Raw genomic sequence first — 19,688 nt, forward strand, 5'->3', positions numbered from 1 at the left:
TCAGAGTTCAGTAGTGCTGGAATCAGTGTGATTTAACATGAATGTTTTTGTTGAGTGACAGTTAGAAAGACTTACATTTTATTGTGGTATAAGAAATGAACTGTCTCCCTCCTCTTGATTTTTAGGTGAAGTCCACAGGGAGGAAACAAGGCTGTCAAGTGTCATGTGTCAACATGCTTCAACGTCATCATACGTGAGATATTATACACAATATAAAATATACATGCAAACATAATTCTGATCCACTTCAGTAATCATACAATCACTAATATTTTTTCAGGACAAACATAACATAGAGATTGTGTTTAGTCACATTTATAATATAAAATAAATACTGAACATAATCATAATGAGCACAATAACACACTAAGTATATGCTGTTGAGATAATAATTCATTGTGTACTTTTAGTTTCTGCATTAGTCACACTTACATGTGATGTAGAAGTGGTTGCAATGCAGCATTCTTGTGAAAATATTTTGTTGATATGTCAACCTCACAAACCATGAGATGTGGGATTTGTTTGTGAAACCATATACCAGCTTTTAAAGGACTGGCCAGACTAGTTCCGACAGACTGTTCGGAAAGCAACTCATTTCAAATAAGTCCAAAAATTATTACACAGCAAACACACAAAGGATTGTATACAATTTTTTTTACATTTAATTCATATATATTTGTTTTTCACAATACATATTCATGCAGTTTCAAAACTAAGTTTCAAAGCAGTTTTACAGAACATGCATGTAGATTACAATTAAGAGTAGTCTGTTATCAGAGGTGACTTTGTCAGAGCAATGTCCATATGGCAGAAATAAACAGTTATATTATCATTATATTCATTATGACTGTCACAAATGTTGTTTTGCTTTCGATTTTTGGTCTCCGATTGCAGTACTGGGAAATTGCAAAATGCGGACAGGTGATCCACGTGAACAGTCTGTATTTAAGCTCCGCTAGTTCACTTCAAGATACATACACAAGTTTTTTGTGTTTTGAGGAATTGAAGGTCTGATAATGACCATAAAGGAACTGACAGTATTTGTGCTGTTTTCATGGATTGTCTTTACAACTGGAGATGAAATCGTTTCATCAACAGGTATTAATAATTATATTTGAATTCAATTTAATATCAATTAATGTATGAGTTTATTCCTTTTTTTTTTACCATTATTTTAGTGTTTTGTTCATTATTTATTTATTCATTTATTTATCGTTATTTCTCTTCTTCTTTTATTCTGTTTTTTACACTGTTGAGCTGATTTTATTTATTCATTTTATTTGTGAGACACTTCTGATCATAATACAGTAAACAACTTTTGCCACAGCTTTTTTCATACATAATTAAATCTTCATATATTTACTCACATATTTTGAGATTTACAATCAAACATTCACTTTTTTAAGCTGTTGATGCCATTAATGACTAAACAATTATTAACTTTCTCTTTGGTTATATAATAAAGATTTTTTATTATGGATGGAAATAAAGTATAATAGAAATACCAGTATACATTTTTTATATAATTAATTATATATAAAAATTAAGTGCAAATAATTATTTATAGATAAAGTTGCACAGCTTTTCGAGGAGGAGGAAGACCTTCTGAGAACCTTCAGTCTGTACATCAATGCTGAAGAAAAGAATGTAGAGAGAATGAAGAGGTGAAAACACTTTCATTATTAAGCATCAAAGCATTTTTTTTAATTAAAATATTTTCAATTTACAGCAATAACCTGGTGAAACCAGTTGTGAATACTTAGCAATCTTGCAGGCATATGTTTTTTACATCAAGAAATATGTTATTAATACATTAATTTAACCCTACATCTTTTGATGAACTTCAATCTAGAATTCTTCTGGTTCTTCAACTACGCACATACTTTGACCCTGATAACCCTGAGAAAACCCTGAGAGACCCTGTGGCAGCTTACAAACTCCTCAGACGAGTGAGAAGTGAATGGCTGACTATTGTCGAATACACTCAATTGAGTCTTTATGAAGGTGAGAGCTTATTTAAGTTCTTTGACTAAAACATGTATCATCATTTATTATTATTAGAAATAAAAATCTAGAGATTAAGGTGAATGATGATGAAATCTTTCAAGCTATTTTATTAAACGTTTCAGTAGTTTATGGATCTGTACTTGTGTTTGAGACTTGTGCTTGTGTGATCTTGTAGAGTATCAGACCCTGCTGGATTATTCAAATATCCCCGAGGCTGAGGACTTGGATGATGCCGCTTCAGAACTGATCAGACTGCAAGAATTCTACAAACTCTATCCACACAACATCACAAAGGGTGAAATGTCTGAACCAATGCAGTTTCACTCTTTTAGTTTCAAAACAAGTTCCAAACTGATTGATGCTTTCATTTCACGTTTCTTAGAAACGTCTCTAAATACAGATGAAGCTTACCATATGGGGTTGGTCGCTTATGACGAGGACAAATTCCAGCATGCCTTTCTCTGGTTTTTTGTACAGTCTAGACAGATTAACAGAATACTCAACCACTACTGAGAAAAAGTTGCTCCGTTTTCTTAGTTCATCAGCCTATCATTTTGGCAGCCTACCTGTGGCAATCTACTTCGGCCAACGGCTTCTAAATCTGGGTGAGATCATAGTGACATGAAGTTTAATACTAATATTTTTATATGTGAGGTTGCGGGACTATGGAAGTCATAAACTTCTTTTCCTCAGATCCAACTAATGACGAAGTCAGAGTAGAGCTGAGCCTTTACAAACACCTTCGCTTTGAGAGAAATTCAAATCCTGACATATTCACGCTGAACACAGAGTCAAATAACTCCTACGAGGCACTGTGCAGAGGAGAGGTTGACGAGAGGGCAAGTGCAGTGTTTACAATTTAAATCATCATTTTACATGAACTTACAAACAGTCAATGTGAAGCTTTGAGTCTATTATAATTTATCAAATCAGACCTCCAAGAAACAGAGGGCGCTGTCCTGTAGGTACAGCACAGGTGGAGGAAACCCCAGACTGATGTACGCACCAGTGAAAGAGGAAGTGGAGTGGGACGAGCCTCGCATCATCAGATATCATGACATTATATCAGACAGAGAGATAGAGATCCTGAAGAATATCTCCAGACATCAAGTGAATATCTAAAACACACACACAAACGAAAAACATTAAACTATTTAATTGCCAACTTATTTCTATAGTGAAGACAAATCTAAATGCAATGAAATATAGTGATATTGGAATGAATTGTGTACTATTTATTCATATTTATATTTGATGTTCAATTTCCCTTGTGTGGCCTACTTTAGCTTTCTAGGTCTACAATTAGATATTATGGAGTCTCAAACGTCCGTACTTCTCAAAGGTGATAATCTTTTATATTCACCCAAAATGAAAATGATATATATTAAAGTCATATATATAGTGCATTAATGTTATATTATATTATTTATTTATTTTATTAAACTAATTGACCTTTTTGGTCTCACACTTATTGTGGGAAGAAAATTGGAAACGGTTTACAAAATGGTTCAATCTGTTAGCATAAATGTTACTGAAATCATTCCCTTGTTTTCAGTGTTTTTCTAAAGGAAGACAACACTGTTGCTCGTATCAGTCAGAATATTGCAGACATCACAGGACTCTCAGTGGACTCAGCTGAAAAACTACATGTATGGTCACAGTAAGAAAGAAATCACCTGTTCATGCACAGGCAGCATATCTTTTTTTTTATATGGACAACTCTGTCCTAGTTTAACAAAGCTTTGCAAAGCCCTGTCTTGCAGCTAGCTTGGTCACACTTTCTTGCACTCAAAATATATAGAATACCAAATCCATTTCAGACTTCAAGGCAACATTGGTTTAGTCTGCTTTTTTGTAACATGCAGAGGCCATAAGCGCTTTGAGGGCTGATATTAGGCCACATTTTTATACACCGATTTTATATTCAAACTTCAGTGGATATTCAATTCAATTCAAATGTATTAAGCCATTTCAACTAAGTTGATAGGAATTTGTCTTGGGAATTTGTCTTGGATATCAAGGTCTCTTCAATGGATTAACATTTATTTTCCCTGTGAAGTATTAGGTGTTGTTTTACCTGAAAGTTTAATTACAGTAGTGTTGCAATCATTTTCCAGGTTCAGAATTATGGGATTGGTGGCAGATTTGAACCACATTATGACGCATCGGTAAGATATCTTTACTAAAATAAAGCCATTAAATAAATTTGTTGGCCAACCCAGTATTTGCAATGGAGTTAAATAAGTGTTGTGGTTGTTATTTGAGGAGACTTTCCCATTACCCCTGATCTTTTGTTTTTCTGTCAAACGTTTCGCTTTAATAGCAAATCGTTTTCTTGGTGGTGGTGATGTATCAGTCCTCAATGTAACTTAAAACTGATCTTAAAATCACAAAACAGTGTATAGTACCTGTATAGCAAGGTGTTACACACGTTGTGTTCAGTGTTATGTTAAATTCTGACCGCTTGTTAAGTCATGGTGTAATGAATGCTGTTTCCGGGTCCATGCTTCTACTCGTTTCAATTGAGAATACTATCTTAACAACTGTTTATGAACACTATGTGTGTAAATGTACATTTTTGATCAACGTTTTCCACCTTTGATGTCATTTCTACCGAGAAATTACTATTGTAGTCATTAAATATTAACTTAGTTTTCACCAAAGCTCGCTCTATTTTGCTGTAGATCTTTAAACCGTTACGCTGCCTCAGAAGTCTGTCCGAAATCAGTTTTGTGAGGTACCTTCGTGTGCAAACACCGCCTGCAAAGTCATTACATGATAGGGCAGCCGGGCAGCCTACGTTTTTAGACGCAGCCAGTGACACGTGACTTCTTGTTCTTCTCTTAGTTTTATGGCGGATTGCCGCCACCTACGATACCGGAGTATGCAGCATGAATTATGATTCAATAAAACTGCTTTACAGGTTACATAATAATAAAAAAGTGTTAAAAAAAAACTAACTTAGGCTACTTAAATAGGCTACTTATCTTTTGCTTTAGTCTAATCCTCTCTTCCCTGTATTTATGAAACATTATATGTTCTGCACTTTCTGTGATTTTACATTCCAGACATTCATTTGATTGACTTTTACCTAATAAAAACAATGTTTTATTGAACCCTGTAATCCTCAGTCTGGTTAAAACTAACTCATCCCTTCTGTTCATTCTAATCACACCCTGTGCATTGACTGTAATATTTCCTTCCACTAGTATCCATGTCACACCTGTCCTACCATTTCTTCATCATTTCTTTTTTGATCACTGCCTTAGCTTCTCCTTTACCAAAGGGAATACATCGCTCATCCTGGTTGATTTTTTTCTGCTCTCTCATTCCCTTTTATACTTACATGAGCAGGTACCCAGCAAAATCTCACATCTATCCGGAGCCTCCGCAATCTTAATAAAGTTTGATGGATTTCTTGCATTAAATCTTCTCTATTAGATTTCATATTTTTAATACAGTAAAGGGCTTCTGCAGAGTCAACACAACATACCACTCTATCTGGTTTAACTTCCTTTAACCCTAATCGCCATCATCTCTGCCATGTAAACGGACAACTGATCAGGTCATCTTTTCCCAATACATTCAATGTTGATGTACTGTATATTTCTATGCCTATCCTATCCTCTTCATATTTGGACCCATCTGTATAAATAAAAAATGTATTCCTTTACACTCTAAAAACTCCTGGGTTATTTCTTCAACCCATTTTCTGGGTTATTTGTGTTGGGTTAAAATTATGGGTTATTTTTTCAGAGAGTAACCATTTTCTGGGTTATAGGGCTAATATTTTGACCCAATTCATGGGTTGTTTGGGTTTCTGGGTTATTTTTCAAAGAGTAACCCATGTTCTGGGTTATAGGGTTGGCTCTCTCTCTCTCGCAGTTGTTCTGGAATTTTCTCACAACAGTCGTTTGAAATAACCGTTGCTTCGCGCTCGATCCGTTTTGGCCTGTGCTTCATCGGTGCAACTTCATCTATATTCAAGGTAAGAGAGTATTTTCAGTGTTGATGTAATGTTAACTTTTCTGTGTCCATGTCCCTGTTGCTAGTTTAGCACCATTTGCAAAAAAAAATAAAAATACGTTGCTACGTTGAGACTAGCGTTAGCCGTGGTAATTCTGTGGTTGGCATGTAGCCGCGGCTATCACGACAACATCTAGGTCTAGGACAACTCGAGGTAACGTTATCGCACACCGGACGCGATTTTGAACACGGTCCTGAGCCGTTGCTGGGTGCCGCGGACAGACCGCCGGTGTGTGTGTGTGTGTGTGTGTGTCCGTTACACTCATAGAGAATAATGTGTTCGAATTTTAAAGACGCGGGGCTGCGCTTCGCGTCCGGTGTGCGAGCCCCTTGAGAGAGTGCACGTCCGGTGAGCGATACCTCGAGTTGTCCTAGACGCGACGCGGCGCTTCTCGTCCGGTGTGCGAGCCCCATAGCCGCGGCTACAGAGCGACGAGGCAACACAATAGTTGAGTTATGTTTACCAGCTGTGCCGTGCTTATCATATTATACAGTGCTCTACTGGCTGAAGTAGTGAGAGTTAAAGAAGCGGGTCAAGTCTTCAAATTGTTGCTAACCTCTATATTGCTATGTTTTCTCCACAGTTTTGTCGCTGATAAGCTAACTGAGTGGCAGCTGTCTGAGCTGACAGAGGTGAGCATTTTACTCTTATTGCCCTTATATCATCTCTCTATACCTACATTTTTTTTTATAAGACTTAAATGTGTCAGTGCAAGATTTTGTGAAAGTCACAACTTCGACAGTGGGGTATGTACAACCCTAAAAGATTATTGTGCCTTGTCTTTAAGCTGTTATGCATAAGAATGGGCTGTCATTACACTTTTTAATGAAAGAAAATATGTCATTCACACAAAATGGGTAATGTTAATGCTGCAAAAGAACCACATTAGTTAACTAGCAATTTGGGCCATGTAAAAAAAAAAAAAAAAAAAAAAACACTGCATTACCTTAAAAGTGAATATTTGTTAGCTTGATAATGAAAGAGTGTCTGGTGAGTGGTTCACAATTGTCTCGACTTATTAACAATACTCATGTTGTCTTGTTTTCTGTCTTTCAGATAGATGAGGAGGCATTTCTTCTCTTTGATGAGGACACTATCAAAAATCTTGTCCCCAAAGTTGGCCCCTGGCTTAAATTCCTGAGGCTCTTCTGAGAATTGTTGTTTATTTTTCAATTTTTTATTTCTAATATTGTTATTACAGTGTGACCTAAAATATATATGAAAATAAACATGTCCAAGTGTGTGTTTTTTCTTATAGATTTTTATTTAATGCAATAAAAATGTAAAAGTGCTTGAAGTGTGTAATATAATGTAAAACAAAGTTTTATTTTCTGAAATAAGGCATACTGGGATAGTGACCCAAGTTAGGTTATTTTTGACCCAACTCCTGGGTTAAAAAATGATCAACAAATTTTTGGGTTATTTCTACCCAGATGTTGGGTTTTTTAAACCCAACATTTGGGTCAGGTATTTAACCCATAATTTGGGTCAAAAAGCATAACCCAATTTTCTGAGTTGAAATAACCCATAAATTAGTTGGTCCCTTTTTAACCCAGGAGTTGGGTCAAAAATAACCCATTATGGGTTATTTTTGACCCAGGAGTTTTTAGAGTGTAGTTCCATTTTTCCTTTAGTTCCATTATATTTAAATCTATACCTCAATTTTTGGAAACAGCCAAATGATTCGTTGAATTTAATAAAAAACATTATGGTAAGTGGTTGCACACAATTGATTTTAGCTAGGTTAAAACAAATGCCTTAAGTTGAACTAAAATGTATTAATTTCAACTTAATGCATTTGTTTAAATGTAGCTAAAATCAATTGTGTGCAACCACTTACCATAATTTTTTTCATTAAATTCAACGAATCATTTTTTCCCGTGAGGAGTAGGGAAGTTAAAACAGATATTCTGTAATCTATATTCCTCTGATTTAGCTTTTGTTGCCCATCCACAGCCATCACCTATAAAATAATTATATTCCCAACATTCTTGAATAACACTACACACTAAAAAAAAATGGTTCTTCAGGGGTTCTTTGTTCTCAGGTTTAAAAGTTTTTTTTTAAGGTTTTTAAGTTTAAAAGTTTCTTTCATGTTCACTCCACCTTTCCCATATGTACTTTTCTTGTACCCTTTTTATCTAACCACTTGCCCAGATATTTAAAATGATCAACTGTTTCCATATTGTGGCCATATAACTTCAAGTTCACTGTTCTACTTTTTATTGCTTCCTTGATTTTAATTATCACATCTATGGGATCTCGTCCTTTTGCCTAGATGGCCATGTTAGACTTACAGTAACAAGTGGATTCCCTTTTATGAGACTGCCATTTGATTGGTCCCATGTCTAAAGTCCACTCCTAAACGTAACCAAACCCCCAGAAGTCGGTATATGAAAATTCTCAACCAGCAGGGCATTATCACTGTTCATCACAATATGATGTGCTAATTAGTGTACGTTTTTAAAACTCATGTTTAGGGTTTGACTATGTCTGTGTGCAAGTGTATTACTTTATGATGCGGTCCTTAACCCAAAGAGAGCCCATTGCTCGGAAATGCTAATTTGCTTTTAGGACTTTAAACTCTTGTGTCAATGAGAGCTTGATTACATCTTGACCAATTAAATCATTGTAAGATAACGTATTGTTTGATCTCACAGGATGATGAGAATGAAAGGATTGCAACGTTCTTAATTTATGTAAGTTTTGGCCACTTTTAATGCAAATGGAATTGTAAACATTATGTTAAATTGTAAAAGTTACTTATTTTCATGTGACCTGTTTTATACAGTCATTATGAACAATAATTGATGTGCTCTTGCTGTAGATGAGTGATGTGGAGATAGGGGGCGCCACTGTGTTTCCTAAAGTTGGAGTTGCATTGAAGCCAAAAAAGGTAAACCTGATCTATATGATATTAGAATCATTTAAGTAAAAGAATCATTTAAGTAATAGTCCTGCATCCATCCTCTGCTTTTTAAGGGTTCAGCCGTGTTTTGGTACAACCTAAAAAAGAATGGCAGAGTGGATTGGGATACACAGCATGCTGGATGCCCTGTGTTAGTGGGAAACAAATGGGGTAGGTTTTTATTTAATACTTACTGGCTTGGATTACTCTTATAATGTATTCTATTGAATTATACTAAATTTCATTCAATTTCACATGACATTGAGCTATATTTTTTTATGGTGTCTTTTCAGTGGCTAATAAATGGTTCCATGAGTTTGGACAGGAGTTCAGGAGACCCTGTTCTTTATCAGACTGGGAGTGAAAGACACTGTGATCATGTAAAATCATATGAAGTTTATCTTTATGATTGACGACGTATCTGTACTCTATTTGTTATATTTATTATGTATGATAAGTATTATGTATCATATCATTTTATAAAGTAGATCTGTATAGTATATTGTATTAACTTTTATTGTGATTTACTACTGTCTAAGTGGTTGTAATGTCCAATAAAACAAAACAAGTGCAATAGAGTAAAATAAAGTTTCGGCAAGATATCAATGAATAATCACATGAGTTGATCAATCCTGGCAGCCAGCAAGTGCGTTATTCCTGTAGTCTACAGGCTGTAGATGAGACGCTAGATCTCTGTATTTAAAGCTTAATTTGACGTTTACTCTTCAGTCTGTGCTGGAATGATTATTCACATGTTTTAAAAGTTTTGTGGTATGTGTAGTTGTGAATGTTGTGCTGGAAGACTGGCAGGCAGTATGTTTATGAAGTCTGTAAAGGTACAACCTTTAGCAATAGCAACACACACACAATAATCAACAATCATAATTCTGTAAGATTTTAAAGACTGTAACTGTTGAATAAATTAATCCTATTTGCATCTGCAATAACTTAACAGAAACATGCATGTAAAGTCATACTGATCCCAGCACTTACAGATATAAATGTTTGCTAAACTGAATCTGTGAATTCTGTAACATCATTTCTAATGCAGGCCAGCGCAGCGCAGAGCCTACCGCTTTTCATCACAGACAGATGCAAATTTTAAGCAAATTTTACACAGGACCAAAGGGAAACATTTCATCTACAAGTTTAACTTCAGCAAACTAGTCTTAGTGAATTAGCCGTGTCTTCCAACAGAAAGTGTTTTTTAATGTTTTATTGCTGAAAATCTTACTTATGCATATTATAATACAAACATTATTGTAGTGTGATCATTATTATCCCTAAGCTCAGTAACACAGATAAAATAATGTAAGCAATCATTCATTTTACTTTCAGTTTCTGAATTACTCAGACTTACAGGTGATGCAGGTGTGGTTGTAAGTGCAGCATTCTTCCAACAAAACAAAAAGGACATTATGCCAGTAGTAAAGTTTGACTATAGTTGTTAGACAACATTGTTAGAGCAGGCGTTGATGTATGTCTTTCCTTTCCACGATTATACCCTTTGTTATCTCCAATCGTACAACATGAAAGTTTCAAAGTATATTCGTAGCCAAGTAACTACAAGAAACAAATCTATATTGTGATACGCCATTATTGTCATGTTTATATTGATTTTTATATTTATTATTTGGTCCCTGTTCCTCTCTGATTAGTTCCTGTTTGGTTGTCCTAATTACTATTATGCCCCTCTTATTTTCCATAATTGTTCATTTGTTAATGGATTTTGCCACATCATGTTCCTTGTTTCCACCCTCATTCCCCATGTGTATTATAGCCCTCATTTTTCAGTTGTAATGATTTGTTCTTGTCTATGCTATGTTGGATTGCAGCATTTTGTATTTGTTGTCAGATTGTTAAGACTTACTGCTCCTGTTGTTATTGGTTTATAAAAATACCTGCTCCGAATAGATCCTGTCTCTATGCTTCCTTGTTCCCGCAACCAGCCCGCTGACACGCACTCATGTAAAGTTTCGCTTTTGTTTTTGTTCTCAGATAACAGGCATACTGAGAAATGGTGAAATGTGGGCAGGTGTGCCTCTATACATTTAAGCTCAATTTCACTGCAAGATAGACACACACAAGTTGCGATTTGAGATATTGAAGGTCTGACAATGGCAGCAAAGAAACTTATGGTGTTTATGGGTTGTTTTTGGGTTGTCTGTGCTGATGCTGGACATGAATTCTACTCATCAACAGGTTATTTCAGTTCAATATCAAGTCATTATGTTTTATATATATAGTTTTAAATTAGTAATAATTTAATTTGATTGTTTCTTTTGTCTATATTTCAACTCTTTTTACACTGTTGTCATGACAAGTTGGTTGTTTGTTTTCATTTCATTTTGCCATAATTTCAGCACTAATGCACTCATACGTTACAAATTACTTTCTTTCACTTTTTTATTCCATAATTGACTTACAGTAACAATAATAACTCTCTCTTTGGTTTCTTACCTAATAAACCTTTTTCATTTTAACTCTAATGATGTAAAATTGTATTAATTAATAAATCAAATGCCTTTTGACAATTAAGTGCAGATTGTTTTATAGATCTAATTGCACAACTATACGGGAAGACGAAAGACCTTCTGAAGCTCTTCAGTCAGTGCGTTGATGCTGAGAATGTAGAGACAATGAAGAGGTGAAAACACTTTTATTATTCCCAATATACCATTAAACTACAAGATTAATGTGTTGTTTTATAAGGGGCCAAGCATTGAAAGTACATAGGCACTTATTTAAATTGTTGGTGCTATTATTATCTTATTAGGGGCCAAGCACTGAAAGTGCGTAGGCACCTCTTGAAATTGTTGCCGTTATTATTATTATTCTTCCGTATGTAAGTCTATGGCAGCCCATAGAACCGCTTGCCGGAAAGTTATGAAATTTGGCACACTAATAGAGGACAGTCTAAGGGTTGCTCCGATTTTCACGAAAATTGAACCAGATCATCTTCAGACCATGCATACAAAAAGTTATGGAATTCAAGTTGATTCGTCAAACCGTTCTCGAATACTGCGCAAACAAATTTTACGTGGCGCTTGCGAAAACAGACTTAAGGCTGTATCTCCGCAACGCTATATCGTATTCAGACCAAACTTGTACATGTCATCAAAAGCATGACCTGAGGCGACATGCTGCGTTTTGGTGCAGCGCCACCTACTGGTCCGGAGATCCGAAAAATGGCTATTTTTGCTTGCAACTTCTGCACTGCAAAAAATGCTTTTCTTACTTAGTATTTTTGTCTTGTTTCCAGTCCAAATATCTAAAAATTCTTAAATCAAGATGCATTTACTAAAGTAGTAAAATGCCATAAGATATTTGTTTATATATATATTTAATATTTATTTAATAATAGATATTTGACATAAGTTTTCTGGGGAAATAAATCAAAATTAGCGGATTAATTAAGTGAGTTTTTGCTTTAAACAAGCAAAATTATCTGTCCATTTCTCTTACCCCATGGACAGATCATTTTGCTTGTTTTAAGCAAAAACTCACTTAATTTCGATTTATTTCCCCAGAAAACGAGACATAATATCTTATGGCATTTTACTACTTTAGTAAATGCATCTTGATTTAAGAATTTTTAGATATTTGGACTGGAAACAAGACAAAAATACTTAGTAAGAAAAGCATTTTTTTCAGTTTGAACGATTTGTCCAAAAATCATAAAATGCTTATAACTCTGCATTTTGACTGATTTTCACAGGAATCATCTCGTTAGATTCCTGAATCCTTGCCAAGTTCAACGATATCAAACATGCTATAGCATGTTTGATATTCTATAGCATATAGAATTTTTAGATATTTGGACTGGAAACAAGACAAAAATACTAAGTAAGAAAAGCATTTTTTGCAGTGCAGAAGTTGCAAGCAAAAATAGCCATTTTTCGGATCTCCGGACCAGTAGGTGGCGCTGCACCAAAACGCAGCATGTCGCCTCAGGTCATGCTAAATCACAAAGCTACACAAACCATAAGGCGAAACCTATAGGTTTCGCCTTATGGTTTGTGTAGCTTTGTGATTTAGTGCTGAAAAAAACATTTGCCAATATCTTCGAAACTGTTAGACCGATCGAGGTGAAACCACGATCAGAAGTTTAGAAACATAGGTCGTTGGCTAAACGCTAATACCCAAATGTCAAAATATTAATAGTAAGTGGCATAAAAATGCAAACAAGGTCAGCTGTGGGTCATTTTTATGTGTTAATGTATATACAGTAAATGTCTTTGACTCCAAAACAAAATGAGATATTTTCACCAAATTTGACACACACACACGTATGGGCTTACTCTGAGGACACATTAAAAAAAATAGTGGGATTGTGCCACTTGTTAGTGCTATAATAGAACAAAACATGAAATTGCCATTGACTTCAATACAGTATTGTGATGTAAAATGCTATACTTTATGAACACATTAGCGTATCGTTACGAAACTCTGTATGAGTCATTGGCACCATGCCTTGAAGGTGTCACAGTTTCAGAAAAGGTGGACCCAAATGCAGAGATGGCAGGCGATGTGATGAGCTTGAATATTTATTAAACAAAAATCCATACAACAAAAGGTTCCCAAAAATAGCAGGCAAGGATATCCAAAAAAAAAAGAAGCAACAAAAACAGGCAAACTAATACACAGCACTCTGACACAGAAACTAAAATGATGTGACAACAGACAAGGGAAACACAGAGACTAAATACACTTGGTAATGAGAAAACAAAGAACAGGTTACACTAGGGCTGGGGAACAGGTGAAACACATTAGACAATCACAAGGGCGGGAAACTCAAACAGGAGGGTAACAAGACAAGACAAGACCAAAATAAAACAGGAAACAGAAACCAACAATCCTGACAGAAGGTACTCAAAAAGTTTTGGGGCAGCACCACCTTGTGGTAAAAAAGTTATAACAAAATTTCCCAAAATGCTAATTACTGTTGAATAAATGTGCCTATTGTAATGACACTGGTCTTAATATATTCCTTGGGTTATGCCATTTTTGCCATAGTCAGCCAAACCTCCTGTCCGCCTGTTTCACCAAAATCGAATTGTATCATCTTCAGACCATGCCGATAACATTTTGTGGATTTCGAGTCGATAGACAAAACCGTTTTCGTATACCGCAGCAACAAAGTTGAGGCATGATGCCAAAATGACTATTCAGGCTTTATCTCTGCAATGCCTTGACATATTGACACCAAACTTTGTATGTTATTGTCACCTCACTCTGACCACACTACATACATTTCGTAATTGTGCCACCTATTGGTCGAAAGTGATAAACCGTTAAATCCTATTTATTAGTGACTGTATATTTGACTATTCAGTATTCTGTCTTCATCCAGTGATCTTCCGAATCTTCTGCTTTCATACTCCGACTCTGAGAACCCAGAGGAAGCTGTGAGAGACCCTGTGGCAGCTTACAGACTCCTCACACAAATGAGAAATGATTTGCTATATATTGTAAAACACACTCAGCTTTATCAGTGTGAAGAGTATCAGAATGAGTTGGACGCAATGATCCTAGAGATCCCACAGCTGGAGGACTTGGATGGTGCAGCTTCAGGACTGATCAGACTGCAAGAGATCTACAAACTCCACCCAGAAGACATCACAAAGGGTAAACTGTCCTGCAGTTTTGCACCAATGCAATTTCACTGAGAGAGTTTCACTTTTTCCAATTGATTTATGCTTTCATTTCACATTTCACAGAAATGTCTTTAAATGCAGATGAAGCTTACCATGTGGGGTTGGTCGCTTATAAGGAGCACAAATTCCAGCATGCCTTTCTCTGGTTTCTGTACAGTGTGGACAGATTAACAGAATACTCAACCACTACTGAGAAAGAGTTGCTCCGTTTCCTTAGTTACTCAGCCTATGATTTTGGCAGCCTGTCTGTGGCAATCTACTTCAGCCACCAGCTTCTAAATCTGGGTGAGGTCATAGTGACATGAAGTTTAATACTAATATTTTTATATGTGAGGATAGCAGACAATTTTGCTAAATTGTTGTGATTCAAGTATTAAACATCTTTGCCTCAGATCCAAGTAATGATGAAGCCAGAGTTCAGCTGAACAGACTCCTTCACTTACAGAGCAACCCTGACATATTTACACTGAACACAGAGTCAAGTAACTATGAGGCACTGTGCAGAGGAGAGGTTGACGAGAGGGCAAGTGCTAAAATTTAAATCATTATTTGACATGAAATTACAAACAGTCATTGTAAAGCTTTGTGTGTTGATTTGAATCAGACCTCCAAGAGACAGAGGGCGCTGTCCTGTAGGTACAGCACAGGTGGAGGAAACCCCAGACTGATGTACGCACCAGTGAAAGAGGAAGTGGAGTGGGACGAGCCTCGCATCATCAGATATCATGACATTATATCAGACAGAGAGATAGAGATCCTGAAGAATATCTCCAGACATCAAGTGAATATCAAACACACACACACGTTTGATTTCCATATTTTATGGGGACTTTGTATAGACATAATGATTTTTATACTGCACAAACTATATATTCTATCCCCCTATCCCTATACCTGATGCGTAAACCTTAAGAGAAATCTTAAACTATGGAATGAATAGAATAAAATCAATCTTATCATTTCTGACCTGTCTTGAATGAAAGTCAAATGTCGAAGTTTGTACGTTGAAACTTAAAATTTACTAATTTAAACCTTGGTTGTAGAGAATTGTGTGCTTCATGTGAGGTCCATTTAAAAATGATTCATTGACGTCTGTGTGGAAGAACGCCCAGATTTGAATCCCACTGAACACATTTGGGATAAATCGCAGCCCTAACTGCTGGCATGCAGGCCTATTCAATTCAAAATCAGAATCAATGATTTTGAAACAAAATGCTCAGAAATGCACCATAAGCATTTGGGTGTTCACATACTTTTAGCCATATACAAATTTATACTTGACCGTTCATTCCTGTTTGTTGCCTACAGCTTTCTAGATCGGAAGTTTATGAAGATAGAGAAGCTAGAGTCTCAGATTACCGTGTTTCTCAAAGGTATAATAAATATTTTTTAAATCACCTCATTGATGGCATAGTTCCCCCAAAAATTTTAATTCTGTCATAACCTTACATTATGTTTGGTAAATATATTTTTTTAATACAAAAAAAAAATCCTGGTGTACTATTCCTTTAACATGAGAGTTAGCAGTATTTGGCATAATATTAAACAATTTTGGTCACACACAAAGAATAATCATCACTATATTTTCAGTGTTTTTCTAAGCGTTGACCCTGTGGAAGCTGGTGTCAGTCAGAGGATTGCAGATGTTACGGGACTCTCCATGGAAACCGCTGAATCACTGCTTGTACGTAACAGTAAGAAAGAAAGCATACGATCATGATTCATGCACAGGTAGCATATATTTTCTTTAATGCCAGCTATACCTTGCAGTAAACATGGACCTGTTTAGTTAGGCACACTGCCTAACTAAATAATCAAGCAAATAAAGAAACCCCATACTTTGCAGAGAACATTGGTTTGCTCTGCTTTTCAGTATCTCTTGCCAAGGAATGGCATACAGTATAAGCTTTGGGAGCTTATAGTATATCAGTATATTTCCATTTCAATAGCGATTCATAAGTGATGCAATCATTTTCCAGGTTCAGAATTATGGGATTGGTGGAAGATATGAACCGCATGTTGATGCATTGGTAAGTTCACTGTACAGACATGACATCAATTTTGTAAACCAACACAGAATTTGCCATTGGTTCCCTCAGGAATTTCTAATGGGCTTTGGTAGTTTTGGATTTAGTAGTAATAAATAAATTAAATCATTCACTTAAAATAAATAAAAATAAACAAAATAAATTGAATTGCCATAATATGGAAGTAAAATAATGGCAAATGTTTTTGAAACAAAAATCTTGTTGAATTGCACTACTTGGGGAAAAAAAATGCATTGCATTAACCGTGCTTGCATTTTAATGCATTTAGGGCTTGCATTTTTATTGGCTGAAATTCAACATGGTTGTATATGTAGGCTGTGAATATTTAAATTCAAAACATTTTACATTTGCATAAAGTTAGCTTGACACTGGATGTTCGATAATTGCTAATTTAGGGACCGTCTCTAAAGTTACATACGACATGGGTATACACATTTCTAACTTCAATAGCATTTGAAGAGAATGACTTACAGTCATAAAATCAACTGTAAAAATAGCCATATTTACACATGATTTGACAGTTTATTTTATAAAAAAAAATCTAAAAGGTGTGCATCATGCCTGACACCTACACAAACACTTTACAGTTTGTGTTATGGCTGTAAGTCATTCTCTTCAAATGAACCAATGGCTTGAAAAAGCTTGCAGGCTTTAATAGTACAGATGTAACCTATGTATTCTGTGTCATTGAGAGCTGATTACATGTTGACCAGTCAAATCATATCAAACTAACTGAGGAATGTTTGACCTCACAGGAGATCGAGAATGACAGGATTGCTACATTCCTAATTTATGTAAGTTGACAGTGTAAGTGCAGCTGTCAGAAAAACAATTTGCCTTAATGGCATTAAACAGTATTTCTATTATAGCTATTCATATTACCTGCATGTGTGTACTATCCATTTAATGTTTTGTTGCTGTAGATGAGTGATGTGGCGATAGGGGGCGCCACTGTGTTTCCTAAAGTTGGAGTTGCAGTGCAGCCGAAAAAGGTAAACCCTCAATTCTGTGATTTATACAAGGATATTTTAAGTACTAATTCTATATATATAGAATAGAATAATTTCAGCATCCTCTCTCTGCTCTTGCAGGGTTCAGCTGTGTTTTGGTACAATCTCCACAGAAATGGTGAAGTGAATTGGAATACACAGCACGCTGGATGCCCTGTGTTAGTGGGTAACAAATGGGGTAAGTTGTTAAATAAATAGGTAGATCAATCTGAAATATAATTGGCTGATTTGATGACATTATTTTGGAACTTTTGTTGTGTATCCTATGCTTTATATTATGTATAAATAAATGTATATTAATATATCTAAAATTCATTTCAGATTCATAAGACATTCTATACTGTATGTAGCTTTATCAAAATACGAATTATTTTAAACTAAGTGTCTTATTCGTGACAGATTTTATTGTCCTTTTTTATATTTGATGGTGTTCTTGAACCAAACATTCACACCCTATGTATGGGGTGCTTTACATGTTTTAGTTTTTTTAATGGCAGTTGTTGTGTTTGAGGAGAAAACTATTTAGTCATGAATAATTTGAAGGAAAAAAAGCGGACAGTTGAAAGGTAAAGGTTAACGGTAACAATCATTACGTTTATTTTTCTTACTGTTTTTTTTTTTTTTTTTTTTTAGTGGCTAACAAATGGATCCATGAGTTTGGACAGGAATTCAGGAGCTCCTGTTTTTTGTCAGAGTGGGAGTGAAAGACTCTACAGGGCATGGAGTCATATAATATTTGTGTCCGTACTATATATATTTTAACACAACTACAGAGAAAGTTTATTTATTATGTATCCATAATGTAGGCAGGATCTGTAACATAGATTTGTAAAATATATAAAATATATATATAAAAATATTTTGTTAGTTACAAATTTGTTACATTTGTAACTATAGACATTGTCACTTTTACTGCCTCAGATCACAGCTGAGTTTTTCAGAGCTTGTCCTGAGCCAATATCTCTGAATCTCGTCCCATGTGATCTCTCCACCTGCAGAGCCCTTCAGCTCTAACATGCATTGCAGAAAGGTACTGTGCTTTTGTGTCTGTCAAAGCTCAGTACGGGTATAGGGTTCGGATTAGTTTTGCAATGTGTTACTATATTTAGAATCTGTCTTGGTCAAATCTTTCATACAAATAAATAAACTTCAGAATGCAGAATTGAAGTGCTCAGATATTTCATCTGTAACTGTTGTGTGTGAACCATGAGGGTTGGGCTCTGAAATCAGATCAGTTATAAGCCTCTAATTTTATTTCATAGATTTAATTTTTTCCCTTGTGAAATGGTGGCCTCAACTAGCTGATTCAACACAAAATAATTTGTAACCTGGCTGCCTTAAAATGTTGTTGGGTATACTAAGAAACTTCAGTTGTTTGCACATATATTGGAGTTCCTTAAACAAATGCTTATTTCAGGCCTCCCATTTAAAATATAATTTTCAGGTGTCATTGCAATCATAATGTGATATTGCAAAATATGATGCATACAATTAATAGGCCTAATTGAAGAGGTAAATTTTGACAAAGTCATTTGTAATGTTATTTTAATGCTTTTATAAAGTTTAAATGTGATTTCAAATGCAAAACCCTTGAAAATAATTAATTTACCGAGCAGAATGATTCAATGAGGCTATCCTCTGCTATTGTGTGGTGGTTTTGTGTTTTAGATATAAATATTTAATCCCTTTATAGGCAAAGATAGCAGATGGCCCCAGATTATTGTTGTTAAACATTCACTGCATTTTAAAACATCACACTCTTACTTGATCTGGACAAACTTGAGTATCATTAGAAAGATTAAAGACTCCAGCTTTGATATTTGACCTCTGTTTATGATAAAAGGTTGCAGTGACATTCATTTCTTAATTTATGTCAGGATTGCAAAAAAATCAATCTGTAATGAATAACACTCATATGAATTCACTCATGTCTACTGCGGTTTATTTGTGTTCACATACATGCAGAAAGCGTCCGTTAGTGCACTTAGTTCAAAAGTGTGCATATTTGGAGAAATATTGATTTATTATCAC

The 19,688-nt window shown here is 35.2% G+C and overlaps 2 protein-coding genes across 3 annotated transcripts in view; both read left to right on the plus strand.

Moving 5' to 3' along the window:
* The first annotated feature begins 772 nt into the window (after positions 1-772).
* LOC309501470 (prolyl 4-hydroxylase subunit alpha-2-like) overlaps positions 773-19,688 on the plus strand; it is a 30,850-nt gene continuing 11,934 nt past the window's right edge. Inside the window, exons 1-3 of the mRNA XM_082173593.1 lie at positions 773-1,098; positions 1,568-1,664; positions 1,853-2,004. Of these exons, the coding sequence (XP_082029719.1) occupies positions 1,017-1,098; positions 1,568-1,664; positions 1,853-2,004 (331 nt within the window). The 5' untranslated portion in view covers positions 773-1,016. The remainder of the gene's footprint in view (positions 1,099-1,567; positions 1,665-1,852; positions 2,005-19,688) is intronic.
* LOC309501466 (prolyl 4-hydroxylase subunit alpha-1-like) lies at positions 9,313-18,824 on the plus strand. Of its 2 annotated transcripts, none has more exons than XM_082173585.1 (13): positions 9,313-11,144; positions 11,487-11,589; positions 14,296-14,570; positions 14,663-14,884; positions 14,992-15,122; positions 15,204-15,380; positions 15,908-15,972; positions 16,190-16,283; positions 16,579-16,629; positions 17,403-17,441; positions 17,571-17,639; positions 17,739-17,835; positions 18,291-18,824. In XM_082173585.1, the coding sequence occupies exons 1-13, from the start codon at positions 11,060-11,062 to the stop codon at positions 18,359-18,361; spliced, it is 1,479 nt and encodes a 492-aa protein (XP_082029711.1). In that variant the 5' UTR covers positions 9,313-11,059; the 3' UTR covers positions 18,362-18,824. The 2 variants fall into 2 exon arrangements, with proteins under 2 accessions (XP_082029711.1, XP_082029712.1); XM_082173586.1 differs by having other exon boundaries at positions 11,499-11,589.

This window comes from Leuciscus leuciscus (genome assembly GCF_965113295.1).
Source record: "Leuciscus leuciscus genome assembly, chromosome: 6".
Classification (NCBI taxonomy): Eukaryota; Metazoa; Chordata; class Actinopteri; order Cypriniformes; family Leuciscidae; genus Leuciscus; species Leuciscus leuciscus.

Excerpts from the sequence above, each read along its gene's own strand:
- LOC309501466 (XM_082173585.1), top strand. The coding sequence starts at position 11,060 with ATGGCAGCAAAGAAACTTATGGTGTTTATGGGTTGTTTTTGGGTTGTC. Across the intron at positions 15,381-15,907 it reads AGAATATCTCCAGACATCAA|CTTTCTAGATCGGAAGTTTA; the intron begins GTGAATATCAAA and ends TGTTGCCTACAG. Across the intron at positions 17,640-17,738 it reads TTGCAGTGCAGCCGAAAAAG|GGTTCAGCTGTGTTTTGGTA; the intron begins GTAAACCCTCAA and ends CTGCTCTTGCAG.